This window comes from Falco punctatus (assembly GCF_963210335.1).
Source record: "Falco punctatus genome assembly, chromosome: 13".
NCBI lineage: Eukaryota > Metazoa > Chordata > Aves > Falconiformes > Falconidae > Falco > Falco punctatus.
This window is the reverse complement of record NC_137593.1, coordinates 26,640,578-26,661,042: the sequence shown is the minus strand read 5'-3', so window position 1 is coordinate 26,661,042 and position 20,465 is coordinate 26,640,578. Positions and strand designations below refer to the sequence as shown.

The window sequence follows — 20,465 nt, the reverse complement described above, 5'->3', positions numbered from 1 at the left end:
GTTCATTCAGGTTCTCTCTGTTCACGTGTGGTTTTTAGCAGTGTTTTTGACAATGAGTGTGTCTGTGCAAAATTTACTCCTGGTTTTTGACTTTTTAGTGGAAGAGAAGTGGAACTCCTCATCCCTAATATTTTTAGATCCTAAAGGCCAAGAGCATATCTGTTCTCCTGAACCTCCTTAAGCTTTCGTCAAAATACCTTAATTGTATCTGTTAGGGCTGGCAACCTTATCGATAAGTAAAACTGTTCAGAACTTCCTGTTATGAGATCCTTACCTTTAGGTGCTTCTAACCTTTTGATGATGATCATCATCAGCGTTACAGTTGTAGTTACTGATCAGCTGCCATAGACAGGTTACTTTTTGTATATTAAAAACAATTATTAATTCCTTAGGCTTAGGAAAATATTATTGGATCTCTAGTCAATGAAAGCAAAAACTTGTTTTTCTATCCTTTGAGAAGCTTTGGTTTCTGTTGAAAGACAAATTGAAATTCAGGGTTTGCCAGGGCTTCGTCTTTGCCACACTTATGAAAATCCATAGAAATCATAGGCCCTTTCCCACTCTGCAATACACACAAACTTTAGACTTAGATTTTAGCATCTACAATCCCTGAGTCGATGCCCATGGATGCTCAGGGCTGAGAGAATAATTTCTGATATTGCAGCTGTAAAAACTGCCTGGTCCAGTTCTAGGCACTGTGAATAAAGGCCATTTCTGCTGTATCCTCAGTGATCCTTGTGATGGGTCTGGACAGCACAATGAGAAATCTACTTGACTGAAAAAGATGGGGAGCAAGACTCAAGTGTGGAAAGAGAGGGGTCTACTTCTGGACCAGGAGACTGCTATGAAGAGAGGAACTCGCCCACAGATGGGTGCTTCAGGAAATGGTGAGTTGGAAAGGCTGTAAAAATATGGCACTGGAGCTCAAGGAGTGGTGGGAGACTAAGACTGTATCAGGAGCCAAAGGGTGAAGAGCCTGGAGAGCAGTAGGACACTGATACGAGCTGCAGGAGGGAAGATAGAGGAATACTGTGTCTGGGAAACAGTAAGATGAGGAAATTATGTGGGGAATTACAAGCTGAAGCTGATAGAAAAGAATTAAAACAAGAGACTGGTTGAGGACCTGAGGGTCAGGGTACGTTGAGATGAAGCAGATCAGATTGGGAGAGCTGGATGGTGAAGCTGAGATCTTGCCAGGTAATGAAACCATGAGTGGGCCGAAAAATTTGACAAGCAGAGACTGGGTGGAATAGTTGGGCAGACTGGGATTGGGATCTCATTGGCTGGAGGCTGGAAGGATATTTAATTAGAATTGTGTATGTTATTGCTTACAATTCTGTATGATCCTGTGAAAGATGAGATTTTGACAGTAATATTTTAGTACCTACAGTTTACTGACAATGTATTAGTTCTTAAAATTAATCTCCCTGCAAATACTGTTGCTCTTAGAATTTTTAAGATTTATATTGTACAGAAAGAGGGATAAGAAAAACATTGTCTATCTAGCACTAAATGGCAAAAATTGTTGTGTGACAAAATATAAAGGTTTGGTCATGTGTTTGCACCAGCTATTCCTGACTTCACCACTTGCAAATTAAAGTACCATTGGCAGCATGGAGAAGAAGTGACTATGAAATTTATTTCATGAATAGAAAGAAACTGCTCGAGTATGGTATAAGACCTTTTGCAACACAGGTCTCAGCCTCTCTATAGGCTTTCTCCGATTTTCTGGTTAAATCAGCCTATAAGAGCAGTGCCCTCTGCTGCTTAGGACAAATAGTGCTGTGCTAAGAGATGCTAACCCAAATTCACACAGGGATCCTTCAGAGTGCTCTGCTAGTTTACATGCGTCCTGTTTCTTCCTAGTAAGGTGTTTGCATGAATTCAAACAAGTTGTATTCGCTTTTGCTGCTGAAGGTGACTTTGCATTCACTGTTGTATTACTTCTAGTCTTTGAGCTCAGATCAAACATCATCAAATGATTTTTAGATGATCCTTGTTCCTCTGAATTAGAGGTTTCATAACCAGCCTAAAGAAATAGTTTGCTCTGCACTGGTAGACCAATGACCTCCCAGTGAGCTTTGCAACATGAAATTTCACACTGAGTCTCTCTTCCACTGTATCTAGTGGCACACAATAAAGACATATCATTTTTGGAATCTGACTCAGTGGGAAATGGTAGGTAAATAACACAGTCATGCCACTAAAATATCTGTGTGGTATTAGAAATGAGGAGAAGTCAACATCCTGTTAGCTGGTAATACAAGGTAGACACTGATTAGTGAATCTCCTTTCCAGAGTTTGAAATGACTAGTTTTCTGGTCTCTGTGTGAGTTGCTTTCAGCTGAGGCTGACGTGTTGTGGATGGACACTCTGGGTGCATGTTTTTCTGTGATGGCTTTCTGTGATCTCAGTCTGCACAACTGCTGCCACTCTGAAGCTGAAAGGATTGATCACACTGGGAAGGAGCAGCTTTGGTTGAGTTCAGTTCCTTCCAGGTCTTTGGCTCTGGTTACTCTGTAAAATAGAAGTTGTGCTAGCAGCTCAGCACAAGGTCAGGGCAAGTCAGCCAAGTTGTCAGGTGGTGGCTCATCATGTGAGGGGTTTGGATCTTTGTACAATGTGGAAGACTGGGTGGGAGCCACAGGATGTTGTGGAGAACTCTAGAGTGCTTAGGGGGAGCTGGGCATCCCGTAGGAGAAGAATCATGAGGAAAATAACATTTGAGAATAGTTTGACATAAAAATGCTCTATAGTAGTATCTTATGGAGGGCATATGGCAGATTTTGGAACACTAGCAATAATGTTTGAGGTCATCTTATTTTCAGACATTAATGTTCTGAGATCAATGAACTACGCTACTATTCTCAGAGCTCTGAATGACACATAGATTCAAGTCACCAGTGGGTTTGAAGGAGCCTGTGGTGCTTTTCCTTAATCAGAGTGTTAACGTCTGTATTCTGCCTGAGTACAATGCAGATAACAGTTCCCTTTCCTGAGCTGTTTTCTATGTTCCCCAGCTGTATTTACTCCCTGTCCTAAATTATGTAGCATGGCTATATGTGAAGTGACATCCCTACCTGTGAAGAACCCATTTGTGTCAGACCTGCTGGTTATCACAAGGAGAAGGGATAGTGCTTGCCCAGCCCTAGTATTTATACAGTTGCTGTAGGATGCTGCCAAATGTGAAGAGATGCAGCCCTGATGGCCCAGCTGCCCTCAGGACTGTGTGGCTTCACTCCTGAGAACACCATGAACCTTCCCAGTGCTGGATGGAGGTGCCTATTCTGTCCTTTCTGTAGAACTACTAGCTTCTGCTTTCAGAAGAACTCTTAGCTAATAGGTACCAGTTTTATTCTTTTGGGGAGAGATTACATGCATTTGTTGAGACCAGTGATAGTATTTTAGATGTCTCATCTGCACAATGGCCTCTCTTCCCAATAGAAGGGGGGAACAGTGATTAATGCAAATAATGGCAATATCCTTAGGCTCCTGCAGGCTTTTCACAATGCAGATTTCTAGTGGTTCTCTTATAAATTACAGCTGATATTTTGGAGAAAGGAAGAGGAGGATATGGACTCAGTTTGAGCTGGAACTCTGGTCTCTTTCTCTGTCAAATTTCTCTGCTTGGTTTCAAGAGAGGATGCCACTCAGCAGCTGCATTGCCTGCTCTCAGCAGACACATGACTTAACCTGTACTGACCTGTCAAACTCTGTGCACCACAGCATCTTTGATAAAACTGACTCTCAGCTCAGGCTCATTGTTTCCAGCTCCTGGGAGAATCAGAATTTGTATGTTTCAGAGCTGCCTAAGTGGCAGTGTCAGGATGTCAGAGACTGACAGTGATGATTATGCTGCAAGGAGAGGAAGACAGATGGGTTTGACATTGCAGCAGACTCTAACTGTCTAGTTTCATATGCTCAGTTTAATGCCAAAGGGCAATCAATTTTAGCCAGGGCAATTAATTTACTTAAATACAACTTGACAGTTTGGCTAAATTTTTTTTTACTGGAGTCCTCTCCATTAAGGAAAGGTGCCTGGAAAGGCACTTGCATTACAGCAACACAGCTGGGCTCAGTAATTAGGACCACACGGAGCAGCATAATGCATGCACCTTCAGGGAGAAACTGTTTAGCACTTCCAGTTTTATCTTCTACAGTACGAGTAAGTACTATCTCATAGTTACACACACAAGAGATGAGGAGCTGGAGAGGGAGTCTGGGAGAATATCTCAGTCATATTTGAAAAGGTAAGGCTAGGTAGCTGCTCCTTTCTCTCTGGCCGGCTGCAGTGGCAAGAGAGCAGGGGTGAGGGTAAATTTGTGGGAGGTATGTAAATCTATGGGTTGTGGGATCAGGATCTTTTGCTGGACCTAGGTCGTTGAGGGATTTAAGCCAAAAAGGGCTACCTCACTGTTGCCTCTGTTGCCTGTCAGTTCTTCAAAGTAAACAGCAAACAGAGTGCTTTAGAAAGCATCTTTGTAGCTACTTCTTCAGCTATAAAATGCTGTTTTCCATGTGGGGTTATGTAACAGGCTTCGGTAGAGCCCTCTGGGAAGGCCAAGAAGGGGATCACCCTTATGTTGGGATGTTCCATAAGGAAATGCTCACAGGCATTCCTTATTCTCTCAACAAGCTGCTTAAGGCAGTCTGCCTGCTTTGCTTACACTGCTGGGTGATCCTACGTCAGATCCCCCTTTTTTCCATCCTCCCCATTATCATTTTCTTCCCCCTTTTTTCTTCACTCCCTTCTCCAAACTCATACTGATAAGACTGTCTATACCACAATGCTAGTACTATATGATATATATCATTAAGACTGAAAACAGTGCTACCAGTCAAGGTGAGAAGGCATGGATTCAGAGCTATGGCTTAGTTCAGCTGTCCTTCCCAAAAAAGGCATTCTTGCACTGACACCACTCAGACCATATTGCCAGAGGAGGCACGGTGAATACCCTGGCGTGCACTTCCTTACCTTTGGATCCATAGTTCATCTAACGCTGTCTTATCAGAGTTTACTGGAGATGGTGATCCCTTACGAGGTAAAACATTCAGAGGCTCTTTGACGGGCTCATTGTTTTTGAGTGACCCTGTGATGTAAGAGAAAGCCAAGAGGATGTTAAAATGGTTATTTTCTTAAGGGTCATCTCTACTTTTACTGTATGTAGTGGTTTGCTTACACCAAAGGTAACAGGAAGACCACAGACACAAAGACAGTGATGCTTTAGCTTGGATTTTCAAACAAGACTGAAGTGTCATCAGCTTGCACAGTGCAAGACTGTACAGCTTTTGTCACAGCTGCAAATGCAATTGAGAAAAAGTGAAGGCAGATATACAATATCAGTTCTTATGCGAGCAGCGCTCTCACCACTGAAAACTGGGTCCCAACATCAGTGATTTTCAGTGTAATGCTTTAAGCAGAAGAGGCTTAGCTGTGTGTGCCTGTGCATGCCAATTTAGTTTTCCAAGTCAGGGCTTCGTTACTGCTCTGCTTGCAGGCACACACTAGATGTTCAGTTTACTGGATAAATCAAGGCTAGATTTGGGTGAGACAGGAGCTTTACTTTTAATTGCTTCTCCAGTTTCCCTCAGATGACCCTCTGATCCTTTCACAGGGAGCCAAAGTTGTATTAAGTCCATGGCTTACTACTGCAGTACTTGGCAGGAGAGGATGCATCTCACTTTTCTAATGAAACCTCCTGTTGTTTGAGGCTTGTTGATAAATGGCCTTGTTGGTTTTTATTAGAAATATTTTTGTCTAAGTCATAATTCTGTTTGCATTTCAAACTGGTGGCAGCGCAGGCACGTCAATGTTCAGACTGAATCCGGTTTCTGATGCACCCTTTTAATCAATGCTACAATCTTTCAGAGGGAAAGGGTGAAATCCAGACTTTTAAAACTCCCTATAACAGTGCCAAGGGCTTTTGAAATGCTAGTTTGAGTTATTTTCTTTGCCTTTTGAATAGTTTAAACACTTTATCCTTCTGTCAGAGGAAAGTGCTTTAAAAAACAAACTCTTTTTCCAGTTAAAGGAAAGCATCTATTATGTTTTACAGCTCCTAGGCTATAAGCCAAAACTTGGCTGGTGCAAAGGGTGCCTATATAAAAGCCTTTCTCTGTGCTAGATTTACATTCTTTTAAATTATTTTTTTGTATTCTCATTTCTTGAGTCTTTATTTTCCCCATTTTGTATCTTACTCTGTATTTCCCCCTGTATCTTTCCCTCTCTTCCTTTCTTCTTCTTTCCCTTCTCCTCCCCTCCCCCCACATTCCCTAAGCAAAATGAGAACAGGTTAACATGTGAGCTTGAGTCAGACTGTTGGATAGCTGCTGTTCAAATGGGTTTGAAGTCAAGATAAAAGAGCTCACCCATCCCTTGCTTCCATGCACGTCAGCAAATGCTGTCAGAAGAAGTTCCTGCTACAAATGAGGCTGGTGTAGAAGCACTGCTGTCCAGTTTCAGGGAGAGAGGATGGAATCAGTGGAGTAGAGGGATAGGGCAGAAGAGCTGCTTACACAATCCTAGCTGAATTTAAAAGCTGTAGCTCTGAGCTGGACTTGCTACAGTCATACTGGAGAAACAGACTGGAGAAAAGAAGTGTTCCCAGTGTGTCTTGCTGAACAATTGCAGATGTGGAAGAAAATGCCCTGTTTGGAACAAATCCTGTTTCAGCAGAGAAGGGTGGGGGGTGGGGGGTGTGAGAGGGAAGCGTAGGTCAGCTTCTGTGGATGCTCTAATGAGCTGCTAAGAGAGAAGCCCTTCTTTTAGCTTGTCCTTCCTCAATGACACTGGCTAGACAGGAGTGATGTTCTCCCTGCCATTGTCCTGATGCCGCGATGCTGCAGATGTGTGAAGAAAGTGCGTCCTGTGCTGGTCCTGCTACAGTGGTAGCAGTAGGTAATGGGTGAGGGCCTCCTCAGCAGCGGTCTGGATGCTGTGATGCTCAGGCAGCAGGAGAGAGGGCGAGTGTCTTCTCTGCTTGCTCTGCAGCAGTGCTCTGGGAAAGCGGTGAGAGGATGACTCTGCTCCTCTGGTCCTGCTGCTGCACTGGCAGGGCGGAGAGCAGTTCTGCTCTGGCATAGGCGAGGCTCAGTTTATCCACAAACCTCATTGCAACAGTAGCAGAATATTAAACAGGAGCTCTTTGCTCTGCTGCTGTCTGCTTGGAAACTTGGAGAAGGGAGGGAACTTTCCTTCTGTCCATGCCGCAGGGTTGAATGGGCCTTTATACTGCTGAAATAACGTGGCTCCCTTGGTGAGACAGGCAGGAGACACCTATTTTCTTGGGGACATTTCTCAGACCTCCTTTATTTGGGGTGGAGGATGTCTGCTGTTCGCTTAGAGAACTTGGTCTGCTTTCAGGAGCTGAAGCACTGAGTTTCACTACTGTGTAACAGAACAATAGCTTTCAGTGGCTTGCAGAGCAATCAAACATTGTATCATTTCAATTCATGCAGCTAGCCAAAGTTCAGAGTCCACTGTGTTGTTTCTGTTAATTATGATTTGAAGATACGATAGGTATTTTTGCTGTGATTCCTTTTATTTACAAGAAGGTATAAAACTCAGTTTCTCTGAACACCTGGGAGATGAAGCAAAGGGCGTTTTCTGTGTTCACAGTTCCAGGTCTCTCCCATTTAGTGTTTAGATTAAAACCACTTCCAGGTTTTTTTTGCAGCCCTGTTTCCAGTGCTTCTGAGTGTGTTGCAATAGCTCCTTTCCTGGCTCTCTCTTCAGCTTCTCATATCTTTCTCCTGTTTCTTTCACAGACAGCTGCTTAGACAAGGTGCCAGCTCAGTGAAAGCCTGGCCTTGCAGTCATGCTCCGTACTGTTCATACTTGGAGAAAGCCAACTCGTTCCATTTCTACTGAAGCCATGGCTGCGTGCATTTATGTTCTGGATGGTGTTCCTGTTATTTCAGCCTCCTGTCTCAAAGGGAGCTTAGGTGTTTCTTACAGCTGTCTTCAATACAAGGTGGCAGCAACTGCATTTTCAGAGAAGTCTTGCTCCTCTCTCATAACAGTCTATTGCAATTTCCACAGGCTTGGTCCCTAAACATACTGCTGTTTTTGCTGGCTGTTTCCTCTATATGCCATGCAGCTTGCCATACAGTTACTTGTATAGCTCTCACTAGAATATGTCCTTTCTGTAGGCTAAAGAAGTTCCTACTTCATTGACAGCTTCATGTCCTTCCCTGTTCAAATTACTTTTCTCTTAGAGAGCAGAGGGGTAGCAGAGCAGAGTCCCACATTTGTTTATATTCTCTGCCATGAAGCACGTTTAAGTATCCAACCATTTTGCATTCAGGCTAAACAAAGAAGGATGGTGCCCCTCTGCCAGCTGTGCTGTAGGGCAGTGATGTACTGTAATGTGCTGACTGCTGAGCCAGTTCCTACCTTCCCTGTCCCTTTTCTAATCTCAGTGACTCCTGTAGTTCCTAATCTCACTGGAAAAGGAAGTATTGTTCCGTTCGGGTCAGTACTCACCTGTAACATGCCCCAGGTGCATTGCCTCTCTCGAAGATTTTCTTTTCTCTCTGCTTGGCAGCCTCATGGACCGGTAGTACCTGGAATTTCTTTGAATGGCAATGTAATGTGTGTGCAAGTCCCTCTCGTGGGTTACTGGCTTAGCACCTTCTGACTCTTCCTCACTTTCAGAGACTGACCCTGCCTCTCTCAGCACCTGCTGAGAAAGGCCCTGCCGGAACCCACCGGCAGAGAGCCTGCTGGTGGCTTTTCTCCCATGCCCAGCCATGGCTTCCAGATCTTGTGTCTATGGCAACTGAGATGACTGATCAGTGGCAGAGCAGCAGAAGACAGGTAGCCTCCACAACTCCATCAGCTTTATCTGATTTAGAGCTGGAAACAGAGGAACAATACACAACAAAATAGGAAAAGAGAGGACAACAATCTGGTTAGTTTAGAGGCTATAGTACATTATCTGTTTAGGATAATGGAGACTTTCCAGATTTTTTTGTCTGAGATCATTATCTTAAAAGCCTTATTCTAACCTCCCGAATGTTGCTTTGCCATGCTCATGGTTGTCCTGCCATGACACATTGTAGTGCTACAGATGTTACTGGAAAGATGTCCTATTTGCTCAATTGATGCCACTCCCTTCTGTCACTTGTGAGCAGTAGATTACTAGTTGATTTAGAGTGCATACAAGTAATGGCCATGTCCTTGGTTTTGGGGGTGAAAATGTTACAGAATAGAAAGTAAAAGCTGAAGAGAAAGCTCTGTTAATCTGTTTATTATCTGTGTACTTCTCCCTGTAATAGAAGAATTAATGGCTTTTACAGGGCTGGGTGCCTCTAACACTTACTAACAACACTCCTGTGGTGCAGATAAATGCAGAAAAAAACATGAATGTCGAGAAGTGAAGGTAGAAGAGGCAAGATAATGTAGCAATGGAGAGCACAAAGATTTGATTCTGTTTCCCGAAGTTGCCCTCACTTAAGTGCTAATGCACCCTCTCAGTGACATGGGGACTTCAGCACAGGGGTCCTGCTGCTCTGTCTGTCAGCACATGGTCTACGCCAGTGCGCCCACGCATTTTTTGGGAGGCAAATCAGTACAACAACAAAACAGCAGCTGAACCTTCAGCCTGTGCAAGACTGGATAAAATGTGAACCGATTACTTAAGTGTTCGCTGCTGGCTTTGTATTGTTGAATTCTTACAGCTGTCAAAGCCTTTCTAAGTACATAACATGATTTTATGACTGATGGGGCTATCAGGAATAGTAGAAAGAAATGCTGTATAGGAAATGTGAATATAAAATTGACAGTTCACTGAGAGAAGGGCATAAAATAGTGCTATGGATTAGTCATTAGATGCTGTTTTGAGAAGTTATACATATCACTGGTTTGCTACAATACAGTACATCTAATATAAAAGATAATCTAGAAGGTAACTCTCAGGTTTTGTTCTGGGTCTTCTACAATCTCTATGAACCCATGTGTGCCACAAACCTTTTTCTTGCTTGCCCCCAGTGTCACTCCAGCTGACCCTGGCACATCATGGACAGTTGGGACATCATCTGCTAATCCTCTGCTTTCAAATATTTTTGAGGGCCCTATGTTTTATCCTTATAAAGGGAGGGTCATTACCTGAAATCATGCACTGGGCCTAAGTTGCTCTGCTTCCTGGCTCTACAGATGAGAAAGTCTGCTTTTTCCTTTCATGACCTGAACCACTGCATGCAGCTCATAGCTGCTAAATTTGGATCCTGACTTCAATTCTGCCAAGACTTTTGCACTGTTTGGAGCTGGTGGTTGCTCTGGGACTGTTTCCAGTGTTACTGGAAGTGTATGAAGGACCCATTTGTTGGTTGTGGTGTTAAGTTTGGTTTGTAAATTACTCTGAGGTGTAGAGATTCACTAAGCTGGTTTCTGTGGCTCAGTGGAACAGCAAAATAAAAACAGCTGCTGTTGGGACAGCTTGAAAAGAAAGAGAGGCTGTTTCTTTTCCTGTGCCATCCTTACTGTCCCAAAACTAAAGGCCCAAAGGCTTGATCCTTGCAGCTGTGATAGAAGTATTTCTGTTAACTGGACCACAATTAATGTTACACCTATAATCCTTCCTAACCCTAAAGTCTATCAACTGATTATTTTTTTATTTATTTCCCTCCTATAAACTGTTCTATGCCTTGCTGCTCAAGAAGATGAACCTGTAACAATCTCCTCTATATCAAAGTTCCTATGTGCTCCAAGTGGCCACCCCTTGTTACTCAGGCTGGGGCAGAGACCTGTCTCTCTTTTGTGGTCTTTGCAATGCTGACACAGTTTGCAATGCTTAGCAAATTGCTGCTGCTGTTTTCTTGAAAAACAATTAAAGTTTTGACAGGAGCTGCTTACTAGTCAGGAGTAACTTCAATACCATGTATATCTCCAAAAGAATTGTTAGACTAATAGATGTGTGTGAGGTGGGGTGAGGGGAATGGACGAATGCATGAAGACTGTTTTCCCCTTTCACTCATCTGGTGAATATGAAAGTCCATGGATGTTGTTGTTGGACTTTTACAAAGATACTTGGTACAGAAGGAGCCTTCTGCATGGCTAAGTGAAACTCACTCAGCTGGGTTGCCCAGCTGATGTAAGTATGTGTTCAGTAGCCCTATCAAACCAGTGTAGTTATCTTTGGTCCGTCAGAGGAATGAAGGGTGTCCATCCTGAACAGTTAGCTTGCTGTCAGGCTACCAAACGGTCCCTAACAAACAAGGTGTTTGACCAGAAGTGAATACAGCAGTGGATGTGAGAAAGACTTCCATGTCTTCTGGGAGGGGAGAGGCAGTGGTGAGGGGACACTTGTTTACTGTGGTGGCTATAAGCAATATGTATTTTTTTACTTTCTTCAAGAACAGAATGTACTTCTGAAGGCAATGCTTTCGATTCCGAAACGGATACTCCAAGATATTATAGAGAAACCATTTACTGATATGTCACTCAAATAGTCCTGGCTTTTGAAGTTGCTTTAGGTGTATAAAAAATTGGAATGAGTTTAAAGGATACATTCAAGCTTAGTATTACATTATTCTGGTAGCAGTCAAGCTATTCAGTGACATGACAGAGAATGAATGATTCAAGCAGGCGTGGACCATAACTATCCCTGTGTGAGTGTTTGTAGGGAATTTTTGAAGAAGGTATTCACCTCTAATAGTTGCGAGTAGGTGAGTGTCAGGTCTTGCATCAGGAGTAACCCATCCCAAGTATATTCACATGCCATCTTGAGATCACATGTCTTGCTGCAGTGTTACCACCTACCTGAATGTGCTTTGCATGCAAACATACTTCCCCATAGTTCAAGAAGATCAAAGTACCAATCTGTAGGGAAAAAGAGAAAGATAACAACAGTAAAACCAGCAAGTGATGCACTTACAGCAACACTAGAGATATGCATTTTGACTCACACATAATTCAGCCTACAGGAATTTGACTGTATAGAAATTTTACTTGCCAATGTAAAAGAAATGGCATTTACCAGCAAATGCTATGAATTTGTACAGGAACAGTTGAACTTGGGGATGTTAGGTAAAATGCTAACAAAAATTGTAAAAGGGATTGAGGTTCCTAGAGCGGTGTGGACCTGGATGCACAGATGTGTGGGGGAAACAGGGACTGCTCCTGCTTCTGGGAGAGTGGGACTGGATGTGTTTGCAAGGCATGGTCTAGCAGTGCATGTCAACTAACTGCTGATCCATCTTGTAACAAAGAGAGTGGGCTGACAGGGATTCAAAGGGTATCAGGTGTATCAAAAGAGCAACTCCTTTTAATCAGTTAGATCTAACCAAAGATAAGAATGTTTTTAGTAGCAGAAGCTGCAGCCTGAAAACTGAGATTGCAGCTATGTAGAGCTGCAAATCAAATGGTTTTAGTCTGTGCAGAGTTTCATCTGGAAGTCTGGAGCAGGAGGCATATTCTAGCACTGGCTGATCATCTCTTCCTTTTTGCTAGTCCTATGACATGCCAGGCAGGTGCAGCTGCACAAGCCATGGTAGAGGCAGACTGTGTGGTCTGTTGCTGGTGGCAGCCCCAGTGCGCACCAGTAGCAGAAGGAGCTGCTGGGGGCTGGCAGCCCCAGAAAGTCAGGCTGGCTGCCTCAGCTGTTGCTGAAACAGGAGGGGTGCAAGCGGTGCCTTAGCTGCTGGGAAAAGCCACCTCCTCTCCCTGCTGAACCTGCTGCTCCGCATGCCCTGACCCCTCTCTCAGCAGCAGTTTCCCAGGGCTCCAGCACAGCAGAGCAGGCAGCTGGATCATGGCCAGTTTGCTGCCCTAAGTAGTGGGCTGTTTTGTTAAGCCTGGTTCTGGCCCTGAGCTGACAGCCTCTCTCCCTCTGGGAGGATTTCTTCTGCATGGTCCCTTCCACTGCCATGAGGCAATTGTTTGCGTGGGACTTGGCTGGCTCCCTGCACTCAGCCTTCCCTGCAATAGAAGGGAGGCAGCAGGGTGAGCCTAGTGGCTCTGCTTGCTGGTGGATCCAGTGCCTCATTAACTTCCTAAGTCCCCTTTAAGATTGGAAGTGTATTGTCTGACTGAAAAGTGTGAAGTACTGTAGTGAGAAAGTATATACTTAAAAAATGCCTAATGACTTTGAATTTAAAAATGCTCTATTTGCCAGTGTTACACAATGCCAATGCCTAGTCTGGAAGGGTAATGAAGATTGCTAAATTAGTATTAGAGACAGGCTGAAATCTCCAGATATGCAACTCAGGGATGTTTCAAAGCAGGAAATAACAGGTATGAATACAACTTGACTGTATGGTTGTTCTATATAGGGGCATATAGTCATAGAAAATTAATTGCCCTTTTCTGATTGTATAACATGTCCCTACCGCCACCAGGGACAAGATAACAGTATTGATGAGCCCGAGTGGGCACCCAAAATATGCAAGGATTGTGTCCCGCCAGAAGGCAGGGAGGCACACACAGGCACACACAGGACACTGAACCCCTATGCTGAGTTATCTAGCAGTGTGCTAGTTTTGCCATCACCTTTAATCCATTCATGACTGGATGCCCCTTTAAATTATGTATAGCTCAGCAGAAAGTTTTGGGGCTCAATGCAGAAATTAGTGTCTTGGCTGTAGGGTGTTTATGCCGTAGAAATGCAGAAGGTCATATAATCTTTTCTTCCTTCTTTTGTATTGAAGTTGTTTCAAGTATAAGCCTTATTAATGACTCATCTGGAAGGTTTTGCACACTTAAGGTAGGGGTGCACCTTCCACGTATATTTGATGAACCACATGGAGCTCTTTTAAGACAATATTTTGTCTTTAAGCCTTCTTAGTTAACATGGTTCCTTTAATATTTTTCCTTTAAATACAATCTGAATGCACATGCAAATGCCAATTCAGCCGCATCTGACCAGCTTCTTTCTGAAGTGTTTTAATTATTTTGAAAGTCTTGTGCAAACTGAAAACAAATCTCTGCCTCCCACTGCCATCAGTCCCCCATTACATCCCTGCTCATGTATTAGGCACTGAATTTTTTTCCCCTCTTCCTTGGTTTTAAGTGGAGTGGAATGTCATCTCCACTAAACTCTTTCACTCTGCATCATAATGAGGCAAAACCAGCTCTGTCGGGATGGGGCACAGTCCAAACTCCAGCAGCAGGCCTTACTCATCAGCTGCTGTTCTTGCTCACGTGGGTGCTGATCCCTTAAGGAGTGCCATGCGCGGGTGGGCCCTGCTGAAGGCACTGGGGCTCCACACAGGCTCAGTCCTGCATTTGCATGGGGAGATATTTCTGTCTGAGCCAGGGGAATAGTAACACCCACAGACTCAGCCCTAGGCTCTGGCAGATTTAGCTTTCGGCAGATGTAGCTATGAATTCATTTAGCCTCATCAGTGGTTTAAGCTAATGCACAGGCTTTAAGCCGGTGTAAGTGAGGCACTCTCACGTGTCCTGTTGAGATGCAGGGGAAATAACTTCCAGCAGAAGGATGCACAGGCAGCTGGGCACTGTAACACCTTAACCTAAAGCCTTCAGGGCCCTGAGCTGCCTGACGACACATATATTTATGTTTTCACTGTTACTGGTTGGCATAACCCTCCCTGGAAGTGTTAACAAACCTGACCCTTTCTTTTAGGTGGTGGCGAGAGACAGTTAAGCACATGTCCCTGTCCAAAGCAAGGTACATGACATTTCACTAAGGAATTTGAACTATTCAGGTGCAAGGTCAAGGTATTATTTGATTAAGGCACAGGGGTGGAGAAAAATGGGAGGAGCATGAGAACAGACTGACCAGAAAGCGAGACACAAACCAAAGAGGTTCACAGCAGAAGCCAGAGAAAAGTAGACTGTACATTTGGGGATGCTGGCTTGAAAGGAGATCAAATTGCTTGACCCCACATGGTTCCAGAAAACAAACATTTTGTACTAAGATTGAATTCTGTCACCAATCCTAACAGAATCAAAGTACAACCACTCTGACTTTGAGAAATTCTTCCAGGAGAGAAAGGTAACAGAATGGTTTTATTGCTGTGATTTAGTGATGACACCTTATTTATAGCAAGCAAAACCAAGAGACAATTATGCAGTTCATTACATGCTTGTGACAATAAAACCTTTATGTCTTGCACATATGTTACAGAGAACTTGGTTTAGAAACATTTCAGAGACTAAAAATAAATATGTTGGATCTGTTTGATACAGCGTCCAAAGCCATGTGCTTTAGACACCATGAGACCAAGTGAACGGGGCTTGGAGAGAGAAACCAGTGCATTTTAAAATGGCTAAAAATTACTCAAATGGCTTTGCTAGGTCTAAAAATATTTCCAGAATTAAGTTTGGCATTGTAGGACCTTCTATGTGTAGAAGTAAGCATACCTTCTTCTTACTTCTACTGTAGAAGTAAGCACCATATGTGTAGAAGTAAACATAGACACAAAATGAGCGTGTCCTATAAATGGTTACTTAACAGAAAAGGATACATGCCTTCACACAATTCCCTCTGCATGAAACATGGAGTATTTATAGCAGCTACTTTGTGTTAATTAACTAATATATATCAATATCTACTTAAAAAATAACACTAAATAATTGCATATATTTATGATTTATGGTTTTGACTGTTTGGTGATTCTCTTTGATTCAAAAATAGTCATGAAAAACACGTGCTTTCTTGTATGCCACTAATAATTGTAAACTCTGCTCAATCCATGCATCTCAGAGTGGTCCAGCCCTATCCCATTGCGTTCCATGCTTCATCTCTTGGGTCTCATGCAGTAGACATAGCTATGGGCTATAGCTGTTAAAGAATTCCCCTTCTGGAGCTGTTCTACATATATGTATAAGTACACATATATATGCATATATAAACACACACGTGATCTCCAGCTGTGTAGGGGGAGTCAACCTACTTTTTAAAGCATAAAGAAGAGCAGAAGTGGAAATCTACAAGCTCTTCTGGTTTTCATTATAAGCTCTTAAATCTAATTAAACAAAAACCTGACCTTATATTTATTCCTTTCCTTAAATTAGTGTACATGCAATGGTGAAAGTATATCCTTGCCTGAAGATTTTGACAGAGTCCTGGGAGGTAAAATGTATAAAATTCATCCTGTTCCTCTGACATCACTGAAATCTCTGTCTATACTCCTAAGAACTCCTGCCTCTAGAGGAAGCCCCCTTTCCTTTTTTCTGCTGCTTATGAAATGTTGCTCCTGATGCCATCCCATTCCTTATTTCTGCTTAGAAGATACTGGTGAAATTGTTGCTAAGTAGCTGTGGTCTAAAACGCTTGAGGTTTTTCAGGCTTATCCTTGGAAGGTAAGTGAATAATTAAAAAACAAATCACTGCAGCTCCTAGGCTAGGAGGGAGTACATGACTATCAGCTCAGGGCTAGGTGCAAATCTCAGGACATAGCCTCAAAGCGTAAGATACCAATGTACTATGCAAGTACACAACGTGACCCTCAACAGTCTGCCTGGAGATGTCTCCTGTTTTACAGGGTTGCACATAGGTGTTGTGAGTCCTTGTTCTGTTTTGTTTGTTCTCTTCTGTTTGGACTGTCTGAAGCCTTCTAGCCATGGAAAGAACATGCAACATAAAAGCTTACACTTAAAAAATTAAAGGACTCAGGTATAGAAAGTCTAGTCTGCGATGAAATGGTTTAGTGAAGAACACAGTATGAGAAATAATGTCCTGGGCCTAGTGCCTTGCTGAAAGCAGAGAAGTTTAGTAATGCCAAGATGCTTAGAAGAGGAGGTTAACAGATGTCTTGGTTGAAGCTTTTCTAGACAGACTCAGTAAGCAGACAGGCCTAGGGCAGACACCTGCACTTCTCTTGGGGAAAACTATTATACGCATTTCTATTTCTAGATTTGCTGGTTGCTTATGAGACACTTGTTATGGAAGAAATGAGCATGGGTGGTTATTTGAACTGCAAAGAAGTTAAGAACTCAAAGGGGGTTTTATTTGAAAGCTTCCATACAGAAGCAGGGAAAGAAGGCAGCTGATTTTGTTGATCAAGGAATAGTAGAGCTCTCAGTTTTTCTTCCCTCAGTGGTTATTGGGTGGAGGGTCCAAAGAGTGCCTCTTTGGTGAATCTGCTTGCAAATTTGTAGCTGCAAGGGAGCCAGAAGTCAGTAAGACATCAGAGACCTGTTAGACTGGTTTCTACTGGTTGGAAATGTCAGGCAGGTTTGCAGTACTGCTGTGCCAGGCTATCCTTGTCAACTGCATCAAGCTAATTTCAGCTAATTTCAAACCTGACATAAGCTGATACTATTCTTATAGCCTGTTACTCTGCACGTGTCTTTAGTAACTCGGGAAAAATACTTGATAGGCAACTCTGGAAACCGTGCAGCAAACAGCATCAGTCATACAAAACTTCCCCTCCAGGAGGGCTCTTTTTAGCCCCAGGGGAGGACCCTGGCAGAAGGGAAGCTTGCAGGACGGCAGCTCCCAGTGCAGAGCAGTCTCCTCTGTCCTAGCACTGGGGTACTAGCTCAGGGCTTAGGCAACCGCATTCAGAAGCTCCCACCCCCCACCCCCCAGCCCTTGCCTCTAGTTTTCCAGCTACAGCACTAGACAGCATTGCACTGTAGAAAAACAGGAGCACGTGCGGTGCTCTCTGGCTGCATGTGCATCCACAGTAAGCCTTCATTCTTTTGTCAAACAAGTGACATGATCTCCTCAACCATAACTCTGTAGCTCACTTTACCCAAGTGTTGTGAAAGACTGCCAAACTTTTTCCTTTCAGACCTTTCCTTCTAGCTGCAATTGTTACCCTCCTCTCCACCCCCAGTTTTTAAGCACACAAAGAGGAAGGCTGGGATAAGGGTAGTGAATCTCACAGCTGTGGCAGTGAGATGGGTCCTGTCAGAGCAGATGTAATTTCTCAGCTCTGCTGCAGTTCCCTGGGCAATCTTGAGTACGTCAGGGATTTTCCTGAGTCTTAGTTTCCCCTCTCCACACTGCGAGCGGTATACTATAGGTTATGAATATTCCTATACTTCTTCCATAGTCTTTTTTTCTTATGAGTTACTTGGAGTAGGAGTGTAAGTGCTCTTGCATGACATGACATAGCCCGATGGGTTCAAAAGAGCTCTGGACAATAATGTAAAGAGAAAATCAACCAGTTTGGGTATTCTGTCCTTTTTAGTTATTTTTCATTTGATATTTCCTACATTTCTGTCCCCAAGTGACAAGCAGGTACTTTGTCTAGACTTCTAGCTCCTCAGTGTCCCTGTTGCTCTTCCTAAGTTTTATTTTAGCTGGCTGCAATTTCTCCTAAGAAGGGATCCTTGTTCCAGGAATTGCTCCCTTTTGGAACAGCAAAGTCCAATTTTTGTGGATTGCGTAACCTGCTAGACCTGTTATTTCATAGGCATCTGTTTCAAAGATGATTTTGGCTAGGGAAGAGAAGGTGGGGAGGAGATGAAGTTTCTAGAGTGTTCTAGGTTTTACTAAGTCTTGTCAGTTTTTCTTATTTTAGACCTAATGGGACTACTTCCATGGGGTGCTGCTTGGAAACGTGAAATAGTTTGTCTCCAGGCACTATTGTGTGAAAAATTAAAATTGCCTATGGAAATTATAGAACCAGCTGTTTCCAAAAGGGGTGAAAACCCCAGTCACTGGCCACATACTCAGGGTCAGATGATGGTAGTTATATAGTTAAAGCATTTTACATTGTCTTGCAAGTGACCTCTCCAAATTATAGCAGTGTGGGACAATGGGTTCTTTGTCTCTGGGCTCTTCTTTTCTGGCAATTACTGTGGCATTTCACACATACTCCTGTATTTACGGTTGGTCTTAAAGCGGATTGGATTTATCAGTCCCAATTCAAGTCTGGAGAAAACCAGACCTGAACAAAATTTCTGTCCATCTCTTAAAATGAATGCCAGCCAATTAGTCCTTCTTGCAGGTTCAGCGAAACATTTTAGGTTTTTTTATTGTTGTTATTTTAGTGCAATTTCCTACTTTAAACTAGATCTGGAGGTGGCAGCCCCACTGTAAGGGTTGAATCTGTTGATAGTTTAATATCTCAAGAGCTAGCTTGTTCTTAGGAAATTTGAGTCCCTGTTTACTTTATGCATTTAAAAATATACATAATTGCTGGACAGAGTTCACAGCCACACTGGATACACAGCTACCGGTCTCCTGAGAGTGAAAGGAAAGATCAGCTAAGGGGAAGGATCAGCCTGGCGTTAGGAAGAGAACAGGCTGGTTTTCATATTTCCTTTCTTTATTTAATTTATATATTTTTTTAAGGGAAGATCACACATAAACATTTGCCAGGAAAAATCACAACTTGTCCTGCCCCTGGAAAAAGACGCACAGTTCGGTTGGTTGGTTTAGGGGATGTTTGCTGTTTAGTTGGTCACATTAATGCCTGTTCTGTGTGCAGGCTGGGTCTCCTTTCTGACTAGGCTTCCTCCCTGCAGCAGTTTTTACGCCTGTCAAGCTATGCCAGTGGTGTCTCACCTCTCTGTCAGACAGGATTTGAACAGCGTCATGGCTGTGCTCTGTCTGGGTTGCACAGGACTCCTTCATGTGACTTTGCTTGTAGAGCTGTCGGTTCTTTCTTGGGCACTAGATCTGTGCCTTTGTGGCCTGAGGTTTCTTCCTCAGACCGTTCCTCTTCCAGCATTCCCCCCCAGAATAAGTTTTTACTCACCTGACAGTCAGGGGCCAAACCAGTCTCTCATTTGCCATTGGGATGAGGCATGTCCAACAAGTCTGGACTAAACTCCTCCAAGTTGGTAGAGATTTGCAATTCAGTTGTGAATCCACAGGCAGTTATGTCCTACAGAAGATCCCTGTCCTTCAGTGCTTGTACCTTCTGTCAGTTCTGCTTAAGAGTGAAGTTTCCCTCAGACTTTTGTTTGCTCAGTTTCCAGAGTCACAGCAAACATAATTTAAAGGAACAGCCTTCCCTTTACCCAGATAAGTTGGTACAAATATGCCCTGAACGTCCTTTGCACTGCTTGTGCCAAAGGCTTAATGACAGGGCATTGTTAAACCCCCCATATAAATCTTTAACAATTGGATAAAAGTTTGGTCCAAATCTCTAAACCCAAAAAAGAGGAAACAGTAAATTGTATTTACTTACACTTTTAAGGCCCACTGGCTGAGAAACTGCTCTTGCTTTACATTATTCACAGTCATTTGAGATGAAAAGACCTAAATGTTTATGACTATTTTTAGGTTGCCATTTTTTAATTTCATGTCTGTTCACATACCTGAGCACCGAGGTGGATATAGCAGAGCCAGCCTGGTTTTATTTTAAGGCTTTTTGGATCTGTTCATACAAATGCCTTTTACAATTTTCTCCCTTGAAATACTTTGATTTCTTATTCAGGTTGTGCTTATATTTGCTGTTCTCTCCACTGGGCTTTCTTGTTATTATTTGAGTGTTCCTCTTCTGTGGGCAGTTTAGGGACCAAAGCATCAAAGGAAGTCAAATAAACCAATAATTCCTGTGCAGTGCTATACTTAGGAGAGAAGTTTTCCCCGATCCTT

General features: G+C 43.1%; 1 protein-coding gene and 1 long non-coding RNA gene across 4 annotated transcripts in view; both read right to left on the bottom strand.

The window, feature by feature from the left end:
* The window catches only part of NGEF (neuronal guanine nucleotide exchange factor), a 46,307-nt gene extending 30,972 nt beyond the window's left edge, over positions 1-15,335 (bottom strand). The window contains exons 1-2 of one of the 3 annotated variants that reach the window (XM_080409750.1): positions 8,486-15,335; positions 4,976-5,090 (exon numbers count right to left, since the gene is read on the bottom strand). In XM_080409750.1, coding sequence (XP_080265876.1) covers positions 4,976-5,090; positions 8,486-8,753 — 383 coding nt within the window. In that variant the 5' untranslated portion in view covers positions 8,754-15,335. Of the gene's footprint in view, positions 1-4,975; positions 5,091-6,369; positions 6,381-8,485 lie in introns of those variants that run through there. The other 2 variants (XM_080409748.1, XM_080409749.1) reach the window with 2 other exon arrangements.
* LOC308072681 overlaps positions 1-20,465 on the bottom strand; it is a 279,091-nt gene that overhangs the window by 213,434 nt on the left and 45,192 nt on the right. The gene's annotated exons all lie outside the window — the stretch shown is intronic.